At 34.0% G+C, this 23326-nt stretch overlaps 3 protein-coding genes across 4 annotated transcripts; all 3 read left to right on the forward strand.

The window, feature by feature from the left end:
* The first annotated feature begins 298 nt into the window (after positions 1 to 298).
* On the forward strand, positions 299 to 6584 carry LOC145560380 (akuammiline synthase 2-like). The gene is made up of 4 exons (XM_081621628.1): positions 299 to 512; positions 3318 to 3637; positions 4124 to 4587; positions 5865 to 6584. The coding sequence occupies exons 1-4, from the start codon at positions 417 to 419 to the stop codon at positions 6389 to 6391; spliced, it is 1407 nt and encodes a 468-aa protein (XP_081477754.1). The 5' UTR covers positions 299 to 416; the 3' UTR covers positions 6392 to 6584.
* Positions 6585 to 7469: 885 nt separating this feature from the next.
* Positions 7470 to 12872, forward strand: LOC145560381 (5'-methylthioadenosine nucleosidase-like). Of its 2 annotated transcripts, XM_081621629.1 has the most exons (8): positions 7470 to 7668; positions 7777 to 7840; positions 8233 to 8324; positions 9274 to 9380; positions 9749 to 9823; positions 10697 to 10771; positions 11790 to 11882; positions 12325 to 12872. In XM_081621629.1, the coding sequence occupies exons 1-8, from the start codon at positions 7581 to 7583 to the stop codon at positions 12520 to 12522; spliced, it is 792 nt and encodes a 263-aa protein (XP_081477755.1). In that variant the 5' UTR covers positions 7470 to 7580; the 3' UTR covers positions 12523 to 12872. The 2 variants fall into 2 exon arrangements, with proteins under 2 accessions (XP_081477755.1, XP_081477756.1); XM_081621630.1 differs by lacking the exons at positions 7470 to 7668; positions 7777 to 7840 and adding an exon at positions 8023 to 8035.
* Positions 12873 to 13626: 754 nt separating this feature from the next.
* On the forward strand, positions 13627 to 15520 carry LOC145560382 (type III polyketide synthase B-like). The gene is made up of 3 exons (XM_081621631.1): positions 13627 to 13910; positions 14154 to 14522; positions 14763 to 15520. The coding sequence occupies exons 1-3, from the start codon at positions 13727 to 13729 to the stop codon at positions 15386 to 15388; spliced, it is 1179 nt and encodes a 392-aa protein (XP_081477757.1). The 5' UTR covers positions 13627 to 13726; the 3' UTR covers positions 15389 to 15520.
* The last annotated feature ends 7806 nt before the right edge of the window (positions 15521 to 23326 follow it).

Consider the following 23326-nt stretch of genomic DNA (forward strand, 5'->3'; position numbering starts at 1 on the left):
GCATTTTAATGCCCCGATCCCACAGTTTCCCAATAATCAACAATGTTCTTGGTTATGTAGACGAACATATCTTACCACCAACAGTTTAATTTCCCAAGCTGTATTTATCTTTTTATCATGATTTTACTTCCTTAGTTACAACATAACACTTTCTTTATCATTCATTTCTTAATATATAATTGCAACACTTTCTTATTTAATACGTATAAAACTATTAATATTTAATTATTTATCTCTCTTTAACCCTGCTTGTATTTTTTTTTTTAGAAAAATATTATACATAGCCCTAAGGGCTACATATATTTAGAGGCGGAGGTAATGAAGGACCGTACAAAATCAGCTGCATTCATCTATTGCTAGAAATATAATTATATATGCAGATATGCTGATACCCCAAACAAAGAAAGAAGTAGAAAATGGAGTTGCCGGTGGAAATATTGTCAAGGGAAATAATAAAGCCAGCAACTCCTACACCACCTCATCTCAAATGCCATAAATTGTCTCTCATGGACCAACTTGTAATCCCCAATATTTTAAAATATATTATAAATGAAATTATATATTATTTATAATATTTACTTGTATTTTTCCGGAATTTAATTTCAAAAGTTTCAAATTATTTTTGGGGTTGATAAACGATTTTATTACAAAGAACTTTTTATGAACCTTCCTTCTATAATTTATGTCCAACAAACAAACCAAACCCAGTTTACTTTCTTAATTGACCCATTAATTTAATGAGGCTCAATATCCCTACTTACCCTACTACCCTCTCTCCTATAAATACCCCATACATCCCAAAAATTTCCCCACACAAAAGGTTAGTCTTATTTTCTTTCTCCTTTATTTTATTAATTTGTGTAATTATAATTATTGATTATGGGTTTTGATTTTATTGTTTGAAATTAATTTAATTAGTATCAAATTGTATTTTGATGATTAAACTTTATAATTTCAGATTTTATAAATGTTATAATTTTCAGATTTTGTAAATTTAATAACCTAGGGTTTTTAATCATTGAAAATCATGATTTTAGGGTTTTTATGAACAATCGATTTAGGGCTTTTATAGTAATGGTGTTTTGAAATTTTGGTGATTATACTACTAATTAGTTTAACTTAATTCCAGATTATTTTGAACACGTAAATTCGTGTTTTAATGTTTAGATTTTGGTTCGTTAATATTAATCCCGTTTTAATCCCGATCAGGTTCTGAACTCATCCGATTTTGACAAAAAAGTAGTGTTTTCCATGTGGAAACAATGTTTTAAGAAAGACTCACTACCTCTGGTAGTGAGCACCACCCTCTCGTGGCCAAATTCAGCCTCTAAATATGATTTTCGGGCAGTTTTTGATTTTTAACGAAGTTTTTTTTTATGCTTAATGTTTATAATTAGTTTTGGGTTTTGATTTTATAGTATAAAGTTTATATTTTTAGTATCAAAATCATGTTTTTATGTTTTAAACTAATAATTTCAGATTATAATTGTTGTTATAATTTTCAGATTTTATAAGTTTAAAAACCTAGGGTTTCAATTTATTTAAATTGGGATTTTAGGGTTCTTATGACTAATTAAATTGGGGCTTTTGTTCCTATTGTGTTTCTAATGCATAATTAACCATAAAAACATGTTTTTAATGAATTTTTAAGGAGTTTTAATCTAAATTATATTGCTGGAAATTTGGTTAAGTATTAATTTATTATTGTTGCTTGTTTTCTAGGAAGTGATTATTTCTTAGGAGACTTTTAAGTGATTAAAAGTGGCACAAAGGATTGTTTATACGAGGTACGTACATGTCTACTTCGTTGTAAGTAGTATCATGTTTAGGTACCAAAGAAAAGAACTTAGTTTCATGATTAGAGAACACTTGGATGAAAATTGTTTGGTTATACATTTAATTAATTCATGTGCTTATGTTTATGAGACATGTTTTGGTGAATTGATTATGCTTGTATGGAATTATGGATGCAAACATGTTGAATTATATTGGATTAATTGTTTGTATGGAATGTTGATACAAACATATTTTATTGGATTGGTTTGTTAACCACATTTGGATTATTAAAGGATTGGAATTGAATGGTTTAAGTGGAATGAATTTATTAATTATTCCACAAGGTTATTATTTATTTATTTATTACTCAATCATGAATTGTTAGTATGTTGAGTAAAGGTGGATTAAGCCGAAATGGCTAGGTGAGTTGACTATGTTCAACAATTTGGATAATTTGGAAGTTTAATGGAATTAAAGGTCAACTTGTGATGTGATCACCATTGTCCTAAATAAGATTAAAAGCGAATTGATGTATGATTGTTATGTATGGTCTTCTTGATTGAGTCGGCTATTAATTAAAATTGTAATCACGTAAAGTGAAACATGGATGAGCAATAAAACTCTGGAAAGCGTGCACTTCTAGAATATTGACAATTATGGGTTGGGGTACACGGTGGTAGCCCGTGGCTTTTCGAGGCTTGTTTGATCAACATGTCCTCTTCTCTTTTGGAATTTACATTTTATTTTATAATGAAAGTTAGATGGGATCCTAGACTAACTTTGTGAGAATGGAGTCGCGCCCATTCTTGCATCGCGCTAAACTTTTATTTTAAATGGTCATTTGAGACCAAAATGATTTGGTGGATTGGACAACCTCGTCTATTGCTTACTCCAAACTAAATTAATTAAATTAAATATAAAGAGTCAAGTGTTTGGAATTGATTAGCAAGTATGTTGAGTCGATTGAATTGTTTAAGTGTAGAGTCTTGATTAATGAATTCGAGTTGTATATTTATTTACTTTAACTAGTTGAGCATGCTAGATTTTGTGCGTTGTAGCTTGTATGTACTCAGCTTTGCTGAATGCGTGCTTTTGTGTGTTTTCTTTTGGTCATGGCCTTCGTCTTTCAATGACCCTGTGATGATCCAATTATTACACTTGTATTATTGGGGAGCAGTATTGCACAGGTTAGCTTGATGATGTGAAGTTCGGTGATTTGACATACGCATTGTCAAGGGATTTGTGTGATTGAGAGTATTCGTTCTTTGTGTTGAACTTATTTATGTTTTACTATTTTAATTATGTTTTGGGATTTTGGAATATTGGTTTGGTTTTAATAAGGGTCTTTATGGTTCCAATTTGTAAGCTTTGACTTATTGGTTTTCTAAATTATATTATTTTAATATTTAAGTTGGATTTCCGCTGCAATACTTTGATAAAGCCGTAACGTTTTAACACGTGGCGGTAACATGCCAATGGTTCTCCTCTCTTTTTATTTAAAGTAAGTGGTTTGGAAAAGGGGGAATTATTGGGGTGTTACACAACTTAACCCATTAAAGTACGTTATTTCCATAACATGTTATGCTCCTACTCCTACCGAGGATCATAGCACCATCACTGTTGCTAGGCTAAAGCAGTCTCTATCCAAAGCGTTATCTCTATTCTACCCTCTCGCTGGTAGGCTCGCTCCTGACGAATCTTCCATCGATTGCAACGACCAAGGCATACTCTTCGTTGAAGCTCGATGCGATTGCCCACTCTCGTCTTTTCTCCTTAATCCAATTCACTATGAGGCTTGGCGTTTTGTACCCAGCAGCAACATCCCACTTGTCGGAGAACTTACGGAGCAAAGTACCAATAGGTTAGTATATATAACTTTTCTCATCAACCATAAAACATATTCTTTGAGAGTGAGGGATATATAGCTCAAGTGGTTAGAGCTTCCTTCCTGATTCCAAGAGATCCTGGGATCGATTCTCACTCCTGCCTAGACCTGGTTATTAGGCGGGTCGGGTCAAGGTCAAAGAGGGTCACATTTTATAGGGTCAATATAGGGTTGGGACAATACGGGTCGCGGGTCGATAATGGGCGGGCCTATAAAATTTAATTAAAATAAATATTGGACAAAGCCATTATTAAGTACATATGAATACAAATTAATCTATATAATTATTTTTATATTATGTATTTTCTTTATCAACTAAATTGGAAAAACATGTTGGTCCTATATTGACCCTGTCCATTAATAGTCTTGTCCATTAAAAGTCCTATAAGCTTGACCCTGATTGGACTACCCTGCCCAATAACCACCTCTACTCCTGATTAATGATTACCTTTTATAATACAGGATGTTGAAAGCAGAAGAATTAGTTCTGGTAGCGACACAAGTAACAATCTTCAAATGCGGCGGGGTAATGATTGGGAAAAAGGGAATACACAAGATCATGGATGGGACATCAGGTGGTAGTTTCGTGAAATGTTGGTCCGACTTTGCAAGAGGAGGAGATCAAGTAGACAATAATAATAAGCCCGACTTCACCACGGCCGCCATCTTGTTTCCTCCCCGTCCATGGGCAGCATTAGTGCCACCTAGGGCACCTCTACCATTTTCGAAATTGGATGGAAACAAATTGCCTACCGGCTGCGCTGTTAAGGTGTTCTGCTTTAGCCCTCAATGTGTATTAACTCTCCAGGCTAATGCAAGGAGTAGTGACCGCCTACTCAAGCCTACCCGCCTTGAAGCTGTGTTCGGGTTCATATGGAAGCATGCCATGGTTGCTGCGGCCAAATCCAAAAATGCGCCATCTATTGGTGAGTTTAATTTGCTACGAGGTTTTATTCTACTACATCTGCTAAGTGTTTAGTGCAACTTTGGAATATTTGTTTTATTATATATACTTATTACTGATATAACCAAAGATTATTTAATTGCTACATTAAACTTATGGGTCATCCAGTCATCCTATAACTTTTTTATTTTTTTTTTATTTTTTTAATCTTAACCCTTTATTTATAGAGAAAATCTTATCCATTTAATTATTAAACGGAGTCACATAGGATAGATTTGGGGACAACTTTTACCATCCATTCATTCGTTTCTCACCCTAAACAAGTGGGATCCCTAATTTCCCCCTACTAGTAAGGGGATTCTATTTACAATTTAATACAATTTTTAGAAAGACTATTCAATGGCACATTTTTAATGTAGCCACTAATCATTTAAATATTAACCATTAATTGTATCCATTAAAAAAACTAATTGTCAGTTGTCACTGCCATTGATGAACTTCTAAGAATTCAACCTTCAACCTAATCTCCATTAATGAACAATCAACATGGATAGGATTAAAGTATAACAAAAATCAATGGAAAAGTGCCAAAAAATAATAGATCTTATACGACATTGGATAAGTTAATACGAAGCACATGGATAATTAGATAGGATCAATTTTACTCTTGCACTAATTGATAAATTTCTTTTTATAAGTGATTCTCTCTTCTCTCAACTACACCCCACACTTCTATCAAATTTTCCCCATAAATCTCATGAATTAGGTATCTGATGCTCATTTTCGATAGCAATGTCAATGTTCAATGATAAATGCAAATTCGTCGGAAAACATTAAGTGTCGGAAAGTTCTTCAATTGCAAAATTTGCAATATCTTCCTTTTAGTTGACAATGGTGCGTAATCTTTCAAGTGGATTGCGTTGGTTAATCATACATTGCAAAAAATCATTAATGGAAGATTGGAAGTTGTCGTAATAGTTTAGTTTTTAGAGGAATAAGGAAAAATAGTTATTGAAAACTTAAATCAATTGGCCTTATTTACATAATTATAATCAACAGTGTAGATTTCGTTTTTATAATGGTTAATAATATGAGGGTCATGAGTTTTTAAAATAAAATGTGAGGATCATGAGTCTAGAGCGGAGGGGAAAAACAATGCATTTTTTTTAAAAAAAATTTAAAGAAAAAACAATACTCTCTTCGTTTCATAATAATCGTAATAAATTGACTGACACACATGTTATTGTACAAATTTCATCATTAATATTTGTAATTACATATATTATTGATGATAAGCAGGACCGTCAGTTATGACACACGCTGTAAACATACGGCCTTGGATTCGTCCAGAACTACCACCAACTACCTTTGGAAACATGGTCATCCATGCCTTCGCTTACTACAAAGGGCAGGACGAGGACAACGAAGCTAAGATATCATCAGTGCCTGAGCTATCGGACTTGATTAGCGAAATTTCAAGAGCCTTGGCCTCGGCTAAGGATGTCGAATTCTTAAACAAGTTAAAGGGAGAAAAGGGGAGCGAAAAAATACGTGAAAACAAGCAAAAGCTAGCAGACTATAGCAAGGATGATGCTAATATAAACGTATATAGGTGTACTAGTTGGAGTAAGGTTGGTTTGGATTATCCTGATTTTGGATTCTTGGGGAAGTCCGTTTGGAGTGGGCATAGTGGTGTTCTTAAGAATCAAATATTATTTATCATGAATTCGAGTCAAGGAATTGAAGTCTCATTGACATTGGATGAAAAAGAGATGGAATGTTTGCAGTCGAATTCTGAGTTCCTTCAATTTGCTTGCCCAACGTAGTATTAAAAATCACAATGGTGCACGTAAAATGCTGTAATTTAGAAATAGACCGGTTGACGGTCATATCATTTGCTGCACCGTGTGAACCTCGCTCCGTCTCATCATTTGCGCATTGTATCTTTATGATGTAAACATGTACTACGTATATGTTAAATATTGGTAGTGGGAACGTTGTTGCCCATAATTTAGCTCGCTTTTGGTTGTGAATAAATTTGGGAGAACCAAATTTCTTGTGAGGTTACTGCGTATGTTTTGATGGATAATTTATCAATATAAGACTCCATTAACTTGGTTTAAAAAAAAGAAAAAGAAATACATATGATGGTCATATCATTTGCTGGACCTCACAGGTCTCGGAAACATCATTTACGCCTTGTATCTTTATAATATTTCTTTTCGTATTATAGCGCTTGTTTTATTTTCCTTTAGGTAAAAAGAAATTTTACCTGAATTGGGTGAAAAAATATAAAAGCATTATCATCAATAATTAGAGTATGTACTTGATTACTAGTACATGTTTTATTTATTTATTTTAAAAATTTGTGTGTACAAATAATCTAAGTGTACTTTTTCATAAACCCATTTACAAACCAACCTGGACCGTTTACGACCCAAATTGATTTAATTTGAAGCCCAACCCGCATTAACCTAGCTAAGTAAACCCTCTTCCGCAAATCAGTCTGTTTCAAATCAATTTAATTATATTGTAATCCGAATTGTTTATTGTCAAAACCGTCTATAATCCAAATTGATATGAATCCAAACCCATTTGAATACAGGTAAACCCATTCCAAATCGACCAGTTTCAATCTAAATTGTTTATAAGTCAAACCATTTACTAGCCAAACCGAATTAAAACCGTACAAAAATAAATCAAAACCAAATCGATAATAATTTAAACCGAGCCCAAACTGATTTGTTGGCCAATTGCACCGATTTAATTATCATAACCTTTTTAAAATGCAAAGAAGATAAAAATAGGAGTGTTATTAGTTGTCCACAGATCAACCTTTTAATTCGAAATTAACCCGATTCAAGTTAACGGACTAGACGCAGAGACACACATTATTTTTCGGAATATTTAGTCCGCTTTCCTTCTTTTCAGAACTAGAAATTTTGAGTAGACGCATACTTTTTCCTCTCTCTCTTTCCTCTTTGGGCAATCAGAGAAAACCTCCGACAGACGTCAATGGCGCCACAAGATGATCAACCAATTGACGCCGCCATAGATTCCGAAGCTCAGAAACAACCTATTTCAACCATTGTTATCTTCATCGGTAATATCCTCTTTCTTCTTCGTCTTCGTCTTCAATTTTACATTTCCAGCTTCATATATTTTGCGATTGATTGAAATTCTGACTGTTGAATTTTGGTGGTTTCTTTAGCTATGCATACCGAAGCTATGCCTCTGGTTATGCGGTTTCAACTCAAAGAAGAACACGATTCTTTGTTAGTTTTTTCGCCTCCTTTTATCTCTCTTCAATTCATTTGTGTTTTCGATTTCGATTTGCTTAATTGTTCGTAATTTATCGCTGATTTTTCGGAATTGTAATCTGATTTGATTCTGAAATTGTTGTATTGTTTGCATTTGTTTTGGTCATTTTGCTGATAATTCCATAAAAATTAAGAAGAACACGATTCTTTGTTAGTTTTTTCGCCTCATTTATCTCGCTTCAATTCATTTGTGTTTTCGATTACGATTTTGATTTGCTTAATTGTTCGTAATGAATTGCTGTTTTTGCGTAATTTTAATTTGATTTGCTCCTGAATTTGTTGTACTGTTTGCCAATTTTTGGTCATTTTGCTGATAATTCCAGAAAAAATTTAAAATAAAATTGTAGGTTTCCGAAAGGAGTTCCTTGGGTGCGCTATCATGGAATGTACAAGAATTTGCATATTAACATCGTGCAACCTGGAAAAGATCCTGCCCTAGGTGAGAGCTATCTTTCTTGATTGAAGATTTTTTTGATGTTCATGTTTCCCAGGCTTTATATTATGTTATCTGTATTTTTGTTCGTGATCACTAATTCAAGAAGTTGCTTAGAGAAACTAAAGAGGTTTGATGATTTCATATGAATTACTACGTATATATCTTGTGTTGTACATATAATTACTCTGGTGGTAGAAAGGTTGTGAAGGAAACGAAGATTTATTGGGCATCTGTGTTATAGCTGATATGTTACTCATTTGATAATAGGCTATTCATTTCATCTAATTACCGAATGAAGACTAATTGAGATTTACATTTGTATCACACGGTCTAGATTATTACTCGTATGTAGCTATGAATGTATCCGTTTCACAGTATTCTGGTGGTCTCTTTAAGGATTTTTTTTTTTTTTTTTTTTTTTTTTTGGGGGGGGGGGTGTCTTACTAGAGGACTCTTATTCTGTATTATTAGTGTATTACTGTTCTTATTACTTTATATACTACGTATAATCATATCTTTAGCACTATAATAATATCTTCTTTACTAATATTAGGGAGACTTAACCACAAAAAGTCAGATTTAATTACATTTGTAAATCTGTCTTTTAGGTTTGTTATCTTTTTGGTTATTTGTTGCTCTTTTTTTTTTTTTTTTTTAAAAAAAAACTAAGCAAAGTCACCAGAGAAAAATTTAAAATAATTAACTCTGAACATTTGGTCTTTAGGTGTTGCCCACCTTTAGTAGTTATAGATAATATTCATACCTGGCTTGACTTGGATGTGGTTATGATACTTCTTTCTTAGCATTATGGGTTCATCAGCATATGTAGATGTTCCTTCATTTCTATCATAGTATTTTTAAATTTATTTCCTATAGTTTGATGACTATGTACATTGTTCCTGCTGAGTAGGGAATGCTGACCTTTTGCTATTCACGAACTTTTACATTCTAGGTGTTGATAGTGTTGGTACAGTCTCTGCGTCGCTTGTGACCTATGCAACTATTCAGGCATTGAAGCCAGACCTTATCATAAATGCAGGAACTGCTGGTGGTTTCAAGGTACATTGTGATTTTCTTGAGAATAAACTCACTGCATGCAAAGACTTGGGATTATGTTACTCAGTATTTCACTTCTTCCTAACTGCTATGAACATACTCAACATTGCTGTCAAACTTATATATATGAAGGCCTAACTCTTCTTTAGAGTGGGGATTTTATGCTTAGGATTTATGTTTATTGAGAAATTAGTATTTTCCCTCTAACAACTAATTTGAAAATATTTGTGTTCTAAAACTGCATCTCTTGACTGGTATAACTTTATTGATTAATAATTCTATTCTGTGCATTACACTATGTGAAAAAAGGAGCAACTGATATATTATTCATTACTTCTTGAAGATCAAACCCTTATTTCTTATTCTTTCAGGCAAAAGGAGCAGCCATTGGGGATGTCTTCCTTGCATCGGAGGTTGCTTTTCATGACAGAAGAATACCTATACCTGTAAGTGTCCAGTCTCTTGCACTTGACACATTTTCAGTAACTTGCTGTTAAGGACATCTTTCATACTATTAGCAATTGGCCTGCACTGACAAAGTTTTCCTGGAACATAAAGAAGCCAGTGTTCGAGGCTGTGGCTTTTCACTTATGAGTTAGGTTGTAGTTTTTGTCGAGCTTCTTTGTGAACTAATTGCTTAGTGAGAATTTGTCTCTTACACACCATACCCTAACATTGAGACTAACCTCCTAGCTGCCATCATAAAACAAGCATAACCAAAATTTGAAGTACCAATTATAAAGTCATAGTTACTACTATTCTCCTAGCTACCATCATAAATCTAGGAGACCAAAATATATGTACAAACCATTTAAGTCATAGTATTTGCTATCCTCTTTGAATTCATTATCCTGCAACTCATGTGAAACTACCACTATGAACTATGAAGTCTTCCCTCTAGTGCTTAATGATGTAAACTTACCTGCAATCTGTGTATACGCATGATGTAATGGTTGGAGAACGCTGAGGGGCCTTTTTACAGGATCTGTTCTCATATCCCATTCATTGTAATTGTCTACACCAATATACTACACTCAGCTGATCTATTATGTTCTCCTTATTTCTCTATTTTGTTTCTTACAGGCATTAGGCATATTGTGGTTATATATTTATCACTGTCATCTTTTGGTCCAGTTGAAATGAAAATGAATTGTTCAAACAGCACCTAGACATGCTTTTCAAACAATGTGTTTAAGTATAAAAGCAGAAAGTGCTTTAGTTTATTTTTTGATGCAAAGTATCCTGTCGGGTTCAAATGTCCTGGTTGCGTTTCACATCACTGCTTAATTTTTTAACCAAAATTCTGTATACATATGCAGGTTTTTGATCTATATGGGGTTGGTCTGCGACAAGCCTTCTCTGCATCTAACATCTTGAAGGAGTTAAATTTGAAGGTAATAATTGATATTATTAGTTCTGAAGGATCAAACTAAGTATCAAGACAATTAGACAATAATGGATTTAAGATCTAATTGAAATCTTCTGTTCCTTACTGGCTAATAATTTATAGTTTTGCAGAAAATTTGCTCTTCAACTTGTCATTCTATTGTCATATTTTATAGGATTCTTGACACTTAGATATCACCATATAGCTCTGTGCTCACTTTTGCTGTTATAAATCTTTGCAAAGGGCTGCATTTTGGGAAGCAGGGGGTCAGATTTACTGTGTATCGGAAAATTTACCTTCCAACTTTTGTTTCAATATGTAGCATTTATCTATCTACTTTTGGGTTTGACTTGTCCAAGTATTGTAGCAAATGGATTTGGAGTTTACCTGCTTGGACACTGTATCATGCTAAGAATAGAGTTTACTTTTGCTTTGAATCCATCCATGTAGGCAAGGATGTAGTGTACTAGTTTAAAATACAAAATAATAATAAGTAAATAAGTAAATAAATAAGAACAGTAAATTTTACATTGCTATGCGAGATAGGAGAGGGACCAAATTTTATGTCACATTCATACTTGTCTTGTTGAATATGTACAAGGTGGCTTTAGTTCCCCTACTGTCCTCCAAATTTGGAATTTTTTCCATTTTTCAGTTGTCCCAAGGTGCTGTTAATAATTCCCTAAAATGAAAATCCTATATGCATGTCAAATAGGCTTTTTGCAATAAATATGTAATCCTGTACATTTCATGTATTTTCAATGTTTTACTGTTAAAACTTATTTGAAACAAGGAAGTATGACTTGCATCAATCATTAACTTTTTAACACTGGATTATGCACTGGCATAATTTGTAAGGCTAAAGTCACCAGGCACAAGGCCATCTAATGTGCAAAGGATACCCTTACCATTTGTTATGTACTCCGTATATAACAGTTGTGTTTGTGATCATTAGGATTTTAGAAATTATAATACTTGAGATGATTTCAGAAAAACTTCTAATGGGATCTTTCCTGATGTTTCAGCTTGGAAGACTGTCAACTGGTGATTCGCTAGACATGTCCCCACAAGATGAAGCTTCAATCACCGCAAATGATGCCACACTGAAGGACATGGAGGTAATCTCTCCTTGAAATTATTGATGTGTTATTCTAAATGGCACGATTTTTTAAAAAATACGCCTGATTATTAGATAATATAGATGAATTAGAAGACAGATTTGAATGACTTCTATTATCCCCATCAGTATCTTTTATGCTGTCACGATTACAAATTGCAGAATCTGTGGTTGATATCATAATAATTATCCATTATCACCCTAGTAGCTTTGTAACTGGCTGCCCACAAATAGACAGTATGAAATTATGCAACCAGATCTTGAAAAGATTTAGGATTGATGATGGAGTAGGGAGGGACGTGAACATGGCTGTGGGATCACAGGACAATGACTGAAGCATCAAAAGCAGCCAATCTATACCTTTATTCAGTTTTTTCTGGATTGCAATTTCTATTTATAAGGCGTTCTCGTCAGTATTACTGAACTCTTGATGCTGGTTACAGGGTGCTGCTGTTGCATATGTGGCTGAGCTCCTAAAAGTGCCAGCTATATTTCTGAAGGCAGTGACAGATATTGTTGATGGTGATAAGCCTACTGCAGAGGAGTTCTTGCAAAATTTGGCTGGCGTCACTGCTGCTCTTGATGATACTATCGCTAAAATGGTTGATTTTATCAATGGGAAGAGTCTATTGGAACTCTGAGGTTTCCCTTCATCGCCATTCTTTGCAATTCCTTGACAGAAACACGAAGTTTGTATGAGCTCTCGTGGTAATTGTCCTATTAAGACAGCACAACTCAAAGGTGCATTAACTTCTAGTTTTTAGTGTTGGGGTTTAGGGGTTTGCTGGTCTTCAGAGGTGTTTTTACAGAAACTTTTCACCACACATAGATAAAGTAAAGTATACTCTTTTAGATGGTCCTGCAATTCAGATTGTAGTATTCAAAGTACATTCTCAGTTTTTACCACTATTACCAGTATGATGTTTAGTTGGTTTACTCGTTACAATATGATAAATCAAAAATGACATTGAACAATTTTTGAATATTGTCATACTCTATGGCCTTTGTTGTAATCAGTAATTGTCATTGGGCATCGCAGTGGGTTCTTCCCGTCAGTTCAACGTCTGGCTGGCACTGCCCACATGTAGTGGTCAAGGCACCGAGCCTAGGTTGAGGTCAAACACAATTGTATTAGACTTGAAAACAAATTTTGAAAATTATAATTTTTTTTAAGAAGAATTAAGTTATTATCATTTAGTCAAAGGAAATTTTTTAGGCTTAATTGAAACAAATTTCTCATTTCTTATTGCTTCTCTCTCTTCCGGCCTATTTTATGTATGACCGGTTGTACTTTGAGTATGGCATAATTGTTGTTTTTTCTTTGTCCATGACTTATATCTTGCGGGCACATCCGTACATATTGGTCATAGGGCTAAACTTCCTCTGTACAAATAATACTACCTTCGTTACAGGTTATGATCGTTGTACATAACCTGTAACGGAGGTAGTAGTTTAAAAAAAATTGTCCACCTTCAACTACAAAATTTTTGCAGAACCTAACTGCTTCACCAAAATCATACCTTCAAAGACACAATAAAGGATTAATTTGAAAGAGCACGAAGTTTATGCTGCTTAACCACTTTTTGTATGATAATTACAAGAATGCAGACCTAAAAATCTTTCTACACCTCTCTCACAATAATTGCTTTACAAGAATTATTTACTTTATTTTATATTCTGAAGCCTACTATATATGCTAACTTTCGATATATAAATGCCCAGAACTCACTCATTCAAGAGATCAATATATTTTTCTAGAGCTTATTTATCAATTTTCAGATCACCTAGAGCTTATTAATCAAAAGCCGAAAATTCATAAGTTTGTGGTACTTGGTTAATTGAAGTATGGGAATACAAGATATCAAAGTTGATGCAATGTCAAAGAAGGCTACCCCAGGAAAAGCAACCATTCTAGCCCTTGGTAAAGGTTTCCCTCACCAACTTGTAATGCAGGAGTTTCTGGTTGATGGATACTTCAGGAACACCAATTGTGATGATCCTGAACTCAAAGAGAAGCTTAATCGCCTTTGTAACTCTCTCCCTCCCTCTCTATCTCTTTCGACGTTACCATGTTAATGAATGAAATAGTCGAATTATCAACAATAACTTAAAGAATTAGAATCAACCATAAAAAAAATGCCAACATAAATCTTTCTTACGTCTGTCAATTCCATTTTATTTATTTATTTTTTAAAAAATCACCGAATTATCAAATTTGTCTACTTAGATTACTTTTTAGCTGATTAACAGGGTTGAACTTGGTATATTGTAGGCAAAACAACAACAGTGAAAACAAGGTATGTTGTAATGTCAGAAGAGATCCTAGATAAGTATCCAGAGTTAGCAATTGAAGGCCGGCCCACTGTAACACAAAGGCTTGACATTTGTAATGAGGCTGTGACCCAAATGGCTATTGAGGCCTCTCAGGCCTGTATTGCAAAATGGGGCAGGCCCGTTTCTGACATAACCCACTTGGTATATGTGTCCTCTAGTGAGGCCCGTTTGCCCGGTGGGGACATCTACCTTGCTAAAGGGCTCGGGCTCAAACCCGAAACAAATCGGGTTATGCTGTATTTTGCGGGTTGCTCCGGTGGTGTTGCGGGGCTCCGAGTGGCCAAGGATATAGCAGAAAATAACCCAGGTAACTTTTTACTTTAGTTTGTCATACAATATGTGCCTAAAGTTTAGCTATATAGCCATATAGGTGTAATGTTTAGTTAGGAAAAAATTGTAACATTTTCAACTATGTTTTGAGTGTTGACAAGTTAATTTAACATAAGTTATAATACTTTTTTTATCGTCTGAACCTAAAACATCTACTGAGTAGTATTTTGTGTTATTATGGATATGACATGATTTAAACGACGAATTTCATTGATAGGTAGCAGGGTCTTACTTGCAACTTCAGAAACAACAATTATAGGGTTTAAGCCACCAAGTGCTACTAGACCATATGATCTAGTTGGGGTGGCATTATTTGGAGATGGAGCCGGGGCAATGCTAATCGGGTCAGACCCAGATCCTATCATCGAAAGACCACTTTTCGAGCTCCACACAGCCATCCAGCATTTCTTACCTGATACTGAGAAGATCATTGATGGTAGGCTAACAGAGGAGGGCATAAGTTTCAAGCTAGACAGAGCATTACCTCAAATAATTGAAGATAATATCGAAGATTTTTGTGGTAAGTTAATGGACACTATAGGATTGTCTAACAAGGACTACAACAAAATATTTTGGGCAGTGCACCCTGGAGGACCGGCAATCTTAAACAGGCTCGAAAAAAGGCTAGATTTGTCACCGGACAAATTAATTGCTAGTCGACGTGCTCTGGCTGATTATGGTAATGCTAGCAGCAATACAATTGTGTATGTGATGGAGTATATGATGGAAGAAAGCAAAAAATTGAAGAATGAACCTAAGAATGATGAAGAATGGGGCTTAATATTGGCTTTTGGTCCTGGTGTTACATTTGAGGGTATTGTTGCTAAGAATCTTACTATGTGAACAAATATTATGTAACACTTAATAATGTGCATCAAATGCTGGACTGTTTATTGTTATAATGTTAAAGTCTGAAACTGCTAAGTTTCTGTATTGGTTTAATGTTCAATTTGCATGACAGATTGAAGTTGACTATATTGTATTATTGTGACAATATTGATTATAAATCAGTTCTTTGTACCCTTCACAAATCTATATTACTCCAAATATTATGTTACAAGACTTAAAAAAGTGGTGGATCCAAGAAAATAATAATAATAATAATAATAATAATAATAATAATAATAATAATAATAATAATAATAATAATAATAATAATAATAATAATAATAATAGTGGTGGTTTGTCTATAGTTTTCAAATTTTTATACTAGTAAGAAAAATTATATAAAGTTCAAAATGAAGGTAATTGACCGTACAAGGTCAGATGTCATAATTTATCAGTTTTATTAGATCTGTTCTTAATTTCAACGTTACATTTTAAAATAGGGAAAAGATATACACAAAATTTCCAAAAGAACCTCAAATTTAATATGAGTACATTATAATCAAAATTCAATTCTAAATCCGATACAATTTGAACACGATTATAATTCAAGCAAAAATAATAAATATGGAGCATGAAATTAAACAATGGGGCACATCAATTAGCTGTTAAAGATTTGATTTGTTGAAAAAATCTGGCTTCAATATTTTAAAATTTTGTCGTTCATGTATCCACTATTGGTCTATTACACTTGTAAATTTATTTTGTCCAAATTAAAGTGGTGGAAGCAAAATGGTCCCAATGACCCATATTTGCATGTTTTATTAGTCAAATGCAACGTTCTTTAGTAATCAGCAGTAAGTGAGTTAGAAAGTTAGAAAGAATATTCCATTCAAGCAATTAATGTAAAATTCAAGCAACTTCCTTTACTTTTCTTCAAGTTGACTTCATAAATTAATTTGATCACAGTGTAAATAATGTGTAATGAATCTAAGATGTTTTGAGTAATACGAGGATACATCAATACATAAAACGACCAGATATATACTCAATTATTAATCAGACATATTTCTATTATGATGTAGTACAATGCAATATAGATTTGGACTGTCTCATTAATCTAATACTATATGGTATTCTATAAATAGGTAAAAAAAAAAAAAAAAAAACACTGTTCAAGTTGATCAAGTTTATAAATCGACGTGTTACGATTATAATTTATATTTTATACTGTATGTCGCTGTTATTGTATTGGTGCGATCTGTTATACATTTTGTGAACCCTAATCCACGATCCAACAAGTATATATAATTTGATTTCTCATTCACAATTGCTTTGAAATTATTGAACCTCCAACAAAATGGTTAATGTTAACGTACACAGATCTAATATAAGTCTAGAACATAGTGTAGAAAAATAAATTTATCTCTCGGAACATATATTACCAAATACCAATGCAATCTAAGCAAGTAGCTAAAATTATCTGAAAAATTAAAAATTGTAGGAGTATCAGGCTAGTCGTGTTAACTGACATTCAAGTATAAATAGATACTTTAATATAGTACAATGTAAGAATATAGCCAATGAAATTAAGGGTCTGTTCACATTTACTTAATTTCAGTTCAGTTCAGTTCAGTTCAGCTCCAATCAGTTCAGTTCAGTTCAGTTCAGCTCCAATCAGTTCAGTTCAGTTCAGTTCAGTTCAATAAATGTGAACAGACCCTAAGTCAAATTCTTTCATTAATCTCTCCCTTCCCTTTGTTTACTTCACTAATATCAATCATCATTAAACAAACTAGATACAAAAAACTACCCTAGAATATAAAAATCCCATTTGTATTTCCACCTACTTTATAATCATTAAGGAATAAAATGAGTAACCAATATGTCAAAATTTGGTTGTGCAAATGCACTGATAGAGTATAAAAACATATTCTTAAACCTTAACCATCAATTTAGGGTTCGTTTGGCATTTCTGTAGTTTTCTGTTTTTTGGTTTTTTGTTGTTTAAAAATATATGATATATGTCACATAATGAATAAAAAATTATTTAAACTTATTAAAATCATAATAAATTTGAAAACTGACAACAAAAAAGTGGAAACACCTTTTTTTTTGTTTCCTGTTTTTGGTTTTTAGTTTTCAAAAAAACAGGAAACTAAAAACCAAAAATGATGCCAAACAAGCCCTTAGGATTTTGATTAAGTTGATCCGTTAACAGAATATCAAAAGCCAAATTGATATAAAGGTCACGAGTTCAAATCTGATTTGAATTGCCGCTTAAGTTTTTTTATTGAGTTGGTCAAAGAACACAAACAAATACAGCTTGTATTAAAATCATGAAATCTACATACAACGAAATGGATGGGCATATGCAATGCTGTATTTGAGTGGTCTACAACTTAAAAAAGAAAGCAATGTAACAATAATTAGATTTATATGATCTAAGTGCCTTTTATTTTTGTACTCGTAACTTTGTTTCAAAGATTCCATCACATTTCTCACATGCTATATGTCAGGCAACTAAGAATTTGTACAAATTGCTAGACAAAGTTAAATGGGGTTCAGAGATAAAAAGAAGTACGGAGTATTTGATCGACAACAAAAAGGCAAAAGAGATATTCACTCATCATATGTTAATATGTTTATGTATCACTTTTTTGTCTCCTCTTTGCTTTGAATATAATTTAGAGGTGTCTTGCAAAAAGATTATTCTGCCCATCAATTGAACTTTGCTAGATCATCATATGTAGCACCACTACTACCCTTTTGAACCATATTCTCTTTGCTGTAGTAGTGTCACTTAAGTCATCTACGGAATACGAGTGCATTATTACAGTACACTTCAGAAATCAAAGGATCAAAGGGGAGGACGAGATTTGAATTCATAGTTATTCATATCGGATTTTGTATACTTGTCTTAACCAAATGATTAAGGTTATGATAAAATGGTCTTATATAAACAACTATTCCAAGATTGCATGTTTTCACTATCAATCCAATGCAACATAATTTCGAAATAGCCACATAGTTAAACCAAAACTTGTTCTTGGAATTTTATAGATCTATAGATAGGCCTCTTATGGTTCCAAACTAATTTATATAATCCTAAGAGACACCCCACACATTTACTTTCGGGAAAACTTTTGAAATTGGCTCAAAAGCATGGATTATGCATCAGTTTTGTACAATTTTGGAGTTGTACAGACACGAATATGAAAATATCGATGGTGTAATGTTGTTCATGGACCCACAACATCCTGGCCTGTTAATCCATTTGGGTGGTTTTTTTGTCTCCTTAGTGACCAAGGATACAAAGGTACGACCTATAGAAGTGATCCTACACAAGTGTGGTCGTTGGGTGGTTGAAACTAGAATTATCAATTTGGGTAAACGGGTCATATTTGGGTCGGTAAGAGTGGGGGGTCAACTCGGATCGGGTCAATTCGGATTAATTCCATAACCTATGCGAGTCGGGTTTGGGTTGGGTCATGATTGAGTCGGGTCATGTCGGGTCATACTTCTTATCGGGTTTGGGCCGGGTTTAGGTCGGGTTAATAACATGTCGGGTTACATTCGGGTCGGATGAACAATAGATCAGGTTTAATTCGGGTTTTCACGGGTTAGGGTAATCCTCAAGTTCGAGTCAGGTTCGGTTCAAGTCAATAATTTGCGGGTTAGAATCAGGTCGGGTTATTCTCGAGTTTGAGTCGGGTTCGGTTCAAGTTAATAATTTGCTAATTATAATCAGGTCGGGTCATTCTCGGGTTTAAGTCGGGTTCGGTTCAAGTCAATAATTTGCGGGTTATAATCAGGTTGGTTCATTTCCAAGTCGGGTCATTCTCTAATTCAAGTCGGGTTATGTTCAAGTCAATAATTTGCAGGTTACAATCAGGTCAGGTCATTTCCAAGTCAAGTCATCTTCGGGTTCAACTAACTATAAATAGATAATTATCATTTTTATCAAGCTAATTATAATTTAGGAAGATAATTATATCCTTTGACCATACAACAAATATATACTATATTTAACTCTTAAATTTGAGGATGATGCTCCTTTCTTTTGTTATCCTGGACCGACTTGGTCTCCCCAGACAAAATGCTTTGATCAACAATAATAAGGAGGTCTAAATTGAATTTAAGGTGATTTAAAATCTGTCAGGAGCAATTTGGGTTGAATTTAGATCGGGTCAATAACAAGTCGTGTTAATTTCGAGTCGGGTTAGTAACAGATCGGGTTGAATTTTTGGGTCGGGAAAGTAATAGGTCTGGTAAAATTCGCGTCGGGTCAATAACAAGTAGGGTTGATTTCAGGTCAGGTTTGTAACAAGTTGGGTTAAATTCGGGTCGGGTTAGGAACGGGTCGAGTTGAAATTAAGTCAGGCTAGTAACAAGTCGGGTTAAATTCGGGTTTTAACGGGTTAAAACGGGTTAGGGTCAATTTTGTTTCTAGTCGGGTTCGGTGCAAGTTAATTAAATTGGCCGTTGTAAACCGGTAAATCAGTGCAAGTTGCAAACTGATAAATTGGCCGTTTAACAGAAAATTGGATGGTTCCAAACACCTAATTGGACTCCCATAGGGTATTAAGGACCATGATAAACATTTAGCCAATTTTTATTTCCGGGCAAAAAAAAGTCAAAAAATTCCAAAATTGAAGGCTAATATATATCCACGCTTTATGAGAAATTTTTGAGGTTTCGATGCCTGGTGTACGTCAAAAAGTCTTGAAATTCTATGGAATACATCTCGGGGTCATATAATGCCGTTTGAAACCATATATGATCATTATATGTTGTCATAAATGTTCATAGTATGCTTGAGTTCATAAAATTCGTGCAAGTTATAAACCGGTAAATTAGCCGTTTAAAGGCAAAAATTGGATGGTTCCACCAACCCAATTGGACTCCCGGAAGGTATTAGGGACAATGGTAAACATTTCGGCAATTTTTATTTCCGGGCAAAAAAAGTCAAAAAATTCCAAAATTGAAGACTAATATCCACGTTTTTTGAGAAATTTTGGAGGTTTCGGGGACCGGTGTCAAAAAATCTTGAAATTCTAGGGAATACATCTAGAGGTCATATAATGCCGTTTGGAACCATATATCATCATTATTTGTTGTCATAAATGTTCGTGGTAGACTTGAGTTAATTATAAAATCGGTGCAAGTTATAAACCGGTAAATTGGTCGTTTAAAGGCAAATTTGATGGTTCCACCCACCCAATGGGACTCCTGGAGAGTATTAGGGATCATGGGAAACATTACGGCAATTTTTATTTCCGGGCGAAAAAAATTCAAAAAATTCCAAAAATGAAGGCTAATATCCACGCTTTTTGAGAAATTTTTGAGGATTCGAGCCCCGGTGTTGAAAAGTCTTGAAATTCTAGGGGATACATCTCGGGGTCATGAATGCTGTTTAGAACCATTTATGATCATTATATATTGTCATAAATGTTCATAGTACGCTTGAGTTAATGAAATCTGTGCAAGTTGTAAATCGGTAAATTGGCCGTTTAAAGGCAAAGTGGATGCTTCCACCAACCCAATTGCACTCTCAGAGGGTATTAGGGACCATGGTAAACATTTCAACAAAAAACTTTATTTCTGGGCAAAACAAGTCAAAAAATTCCAAAATTTAAAACTAATATCCACGCTTTTTGAGAAATTTTGGAGGTTTCAGGGCTCGGTGTCGAAAACTCTTGAAATTCTAAAGGATAAATCAAAGGATCATATAATGCCATTTGGAACCATATATGATCATTATTTGTTGTCATCAATGTTCGTGGTAGACTTGAGTTAATGAAATCAGTGCAAATTGTAAACCGGTAAATTGGTCGTTTAAATGCAAATTGGATGGTTCCACCCACCCAATGGGACTCCCGGACGGTATTTGGGATCATGGTAAATATTTTGGCAATTTTTATTTCCGGGCAAAAAATAGTCAAAATTTTCAAAATTGAAGGCTAATATCCACGATTTAGAGAAATTTTGGAGGATTCGAGACCCGGTATCGAAAAGTCTTGAAATTATAAGGGATACATCTTAGGGTCATATAATGCCGTTTGGAACCATTTATGATCATTATATGTTTTCATAAATGTTCGTGGTAGGCTTGATTTAATGAAACCGGTGCAAGTTGTAAACCGGTACATTGGCCGTTTAAAGGCAAATTGGATAGTTTGTTCAACCCACCCAATTGGACTCCCAGAGGTTTTGAGGGACCATGGTAAAAATTTTTCCAAATTTTGTTTTAATTTCGGGCGAAAAAAAGTCAAAAAATTCCAAAATTGAAGGCTTATCCACGTTTTTTGAGAAATTTTAGAGGTTTGTGGCACAGTGTTGAAAAGCTTTGAGATTTTAAGGAATACATCTCGGGGTCATATAATGACGTTTGGAACCATATATGATCATTATATGTTGTCATAAATGTTCGTGGTAGGCTTGATTTAATGAAATCGGTGCAAATTATAAACCGGTAAATAAGCCATTTAAAGACAAATCGGATGGTTCCACCCACCCAATTGGTCTCCTAAAGGGTATTAGGGACTATGGTAAACATTTGGGCAATTATTATTTTCGGGCGAAAAAAGTAAAAAAATTCCAAAAATAAAGGCTAATATCCACGTTTTTTGAGAAATTCTGGAGGTTTCGGGGCCTGGTATCGAAAAGCCTTGAGATTCTAGGGAATACATCTCGGGGTCATATAATGTCGTTTGGAACCACATATAATGTCGGGTTAAATTCGGGTTTTGACGGGTTAAAACTGGTTTGGGTCAATTTCGGTTCAAGTCGGGTTCGATTCAGGTCAATAATTTACGGGTTACATTCGGGTCGGGTCATCTCCAGGTCTGTTCATGTTCGGGTTCGGGTCTCACATACTCGGGTCAACTCGGGTCTAGGCCGGGTTGGTTTCAGGTCGGGTTTGGGTCACCATTTTTCCGGGTTCAGACGGGTCGGTTAATAATCGGGTTTGAGTCGGTATTTCTGGTCAGGTCAACTTTTGACAGCTCTAGTTGAAACCTTATACTTTGTTTTTATAATTCCTTCATTAACTCAATGCCACCACGAGACTTTATGTTTGTAATCTTGTATATATAACTGATTGATGGTCATTTATATATGGTTCCAAACAATATTGTATACCAGTGAAGAGCGAGGAAATGAACACATGCATACATATTGAGCTAGGCATGTGATATGAATTACTAAAATTTGTTTATGTCATAGTCCTCATAGATTTATGGCTCAATGTATGGGATATCATGTTATTATGATATTATCTGCCTTAGATATTTAATTTTTGTCATCACAAAATAAAAAACTTTCGGTACAACGAACAGAATACAATAATGCCAAAAAAAAAAAAAAAAAAAAAAAAAGAACAATATGGGAGAGAATAACTAAATAACTAATGTATGTACAGAGTTAAAATTATGCCATACGAAGTTGCAAAAAATTTGCATAGGGTCCTTCGTCCACTTGATCACTTCAATTCCCACTAACAATTGGTTTAACTAAATGTTCATAATAATTAGTCTTTTAACCTTTTGATGAAATAAAGAATCAAGCTAATCTCACTGACCTATTATTTTGGAGATATTATTTAATTATCTATTAATTAATGACTGAACAACAAGAAAGTTAAGATTGTTAGGCCAGTTTGTCAAAATATATAGTACTACAATGTGTACAGTGTACCATAGTTGATACATTCACGTTCTTATCATCTCTCCTTTCAATTCTAAGCAATATATTGTTTGCTCAATTAATTTACAAGTTGTCGTACACCTATACTGCTAGTTCAAAGAACTCTTTTTTATAAGACAATCACCGTCCAAATAGGAAGATCAAACTTTTACTATACGTTTCCATAAACGTGTCAATTAACTTCAGTACACTACTTTTAACGAGAATGTATGAAAAAGACGTATGCACAATAATTAAGACGGAGAAAAG

Source organism: Chenopodium album, chromosome 9, assembly GCF_948465745.1.
Source record: "Chenopodium album chromosome 9, dcCheAlbu1.1, whole genome shotgun sequence".
Taxonomy (NCBI): domain Eukaryota; kingdom Viridiplantae; phylum Streptophyta; class Magnoliopsida; order Caryophyllales; family Amaranthaceae; genus Chenopodium; species Chenopodium album.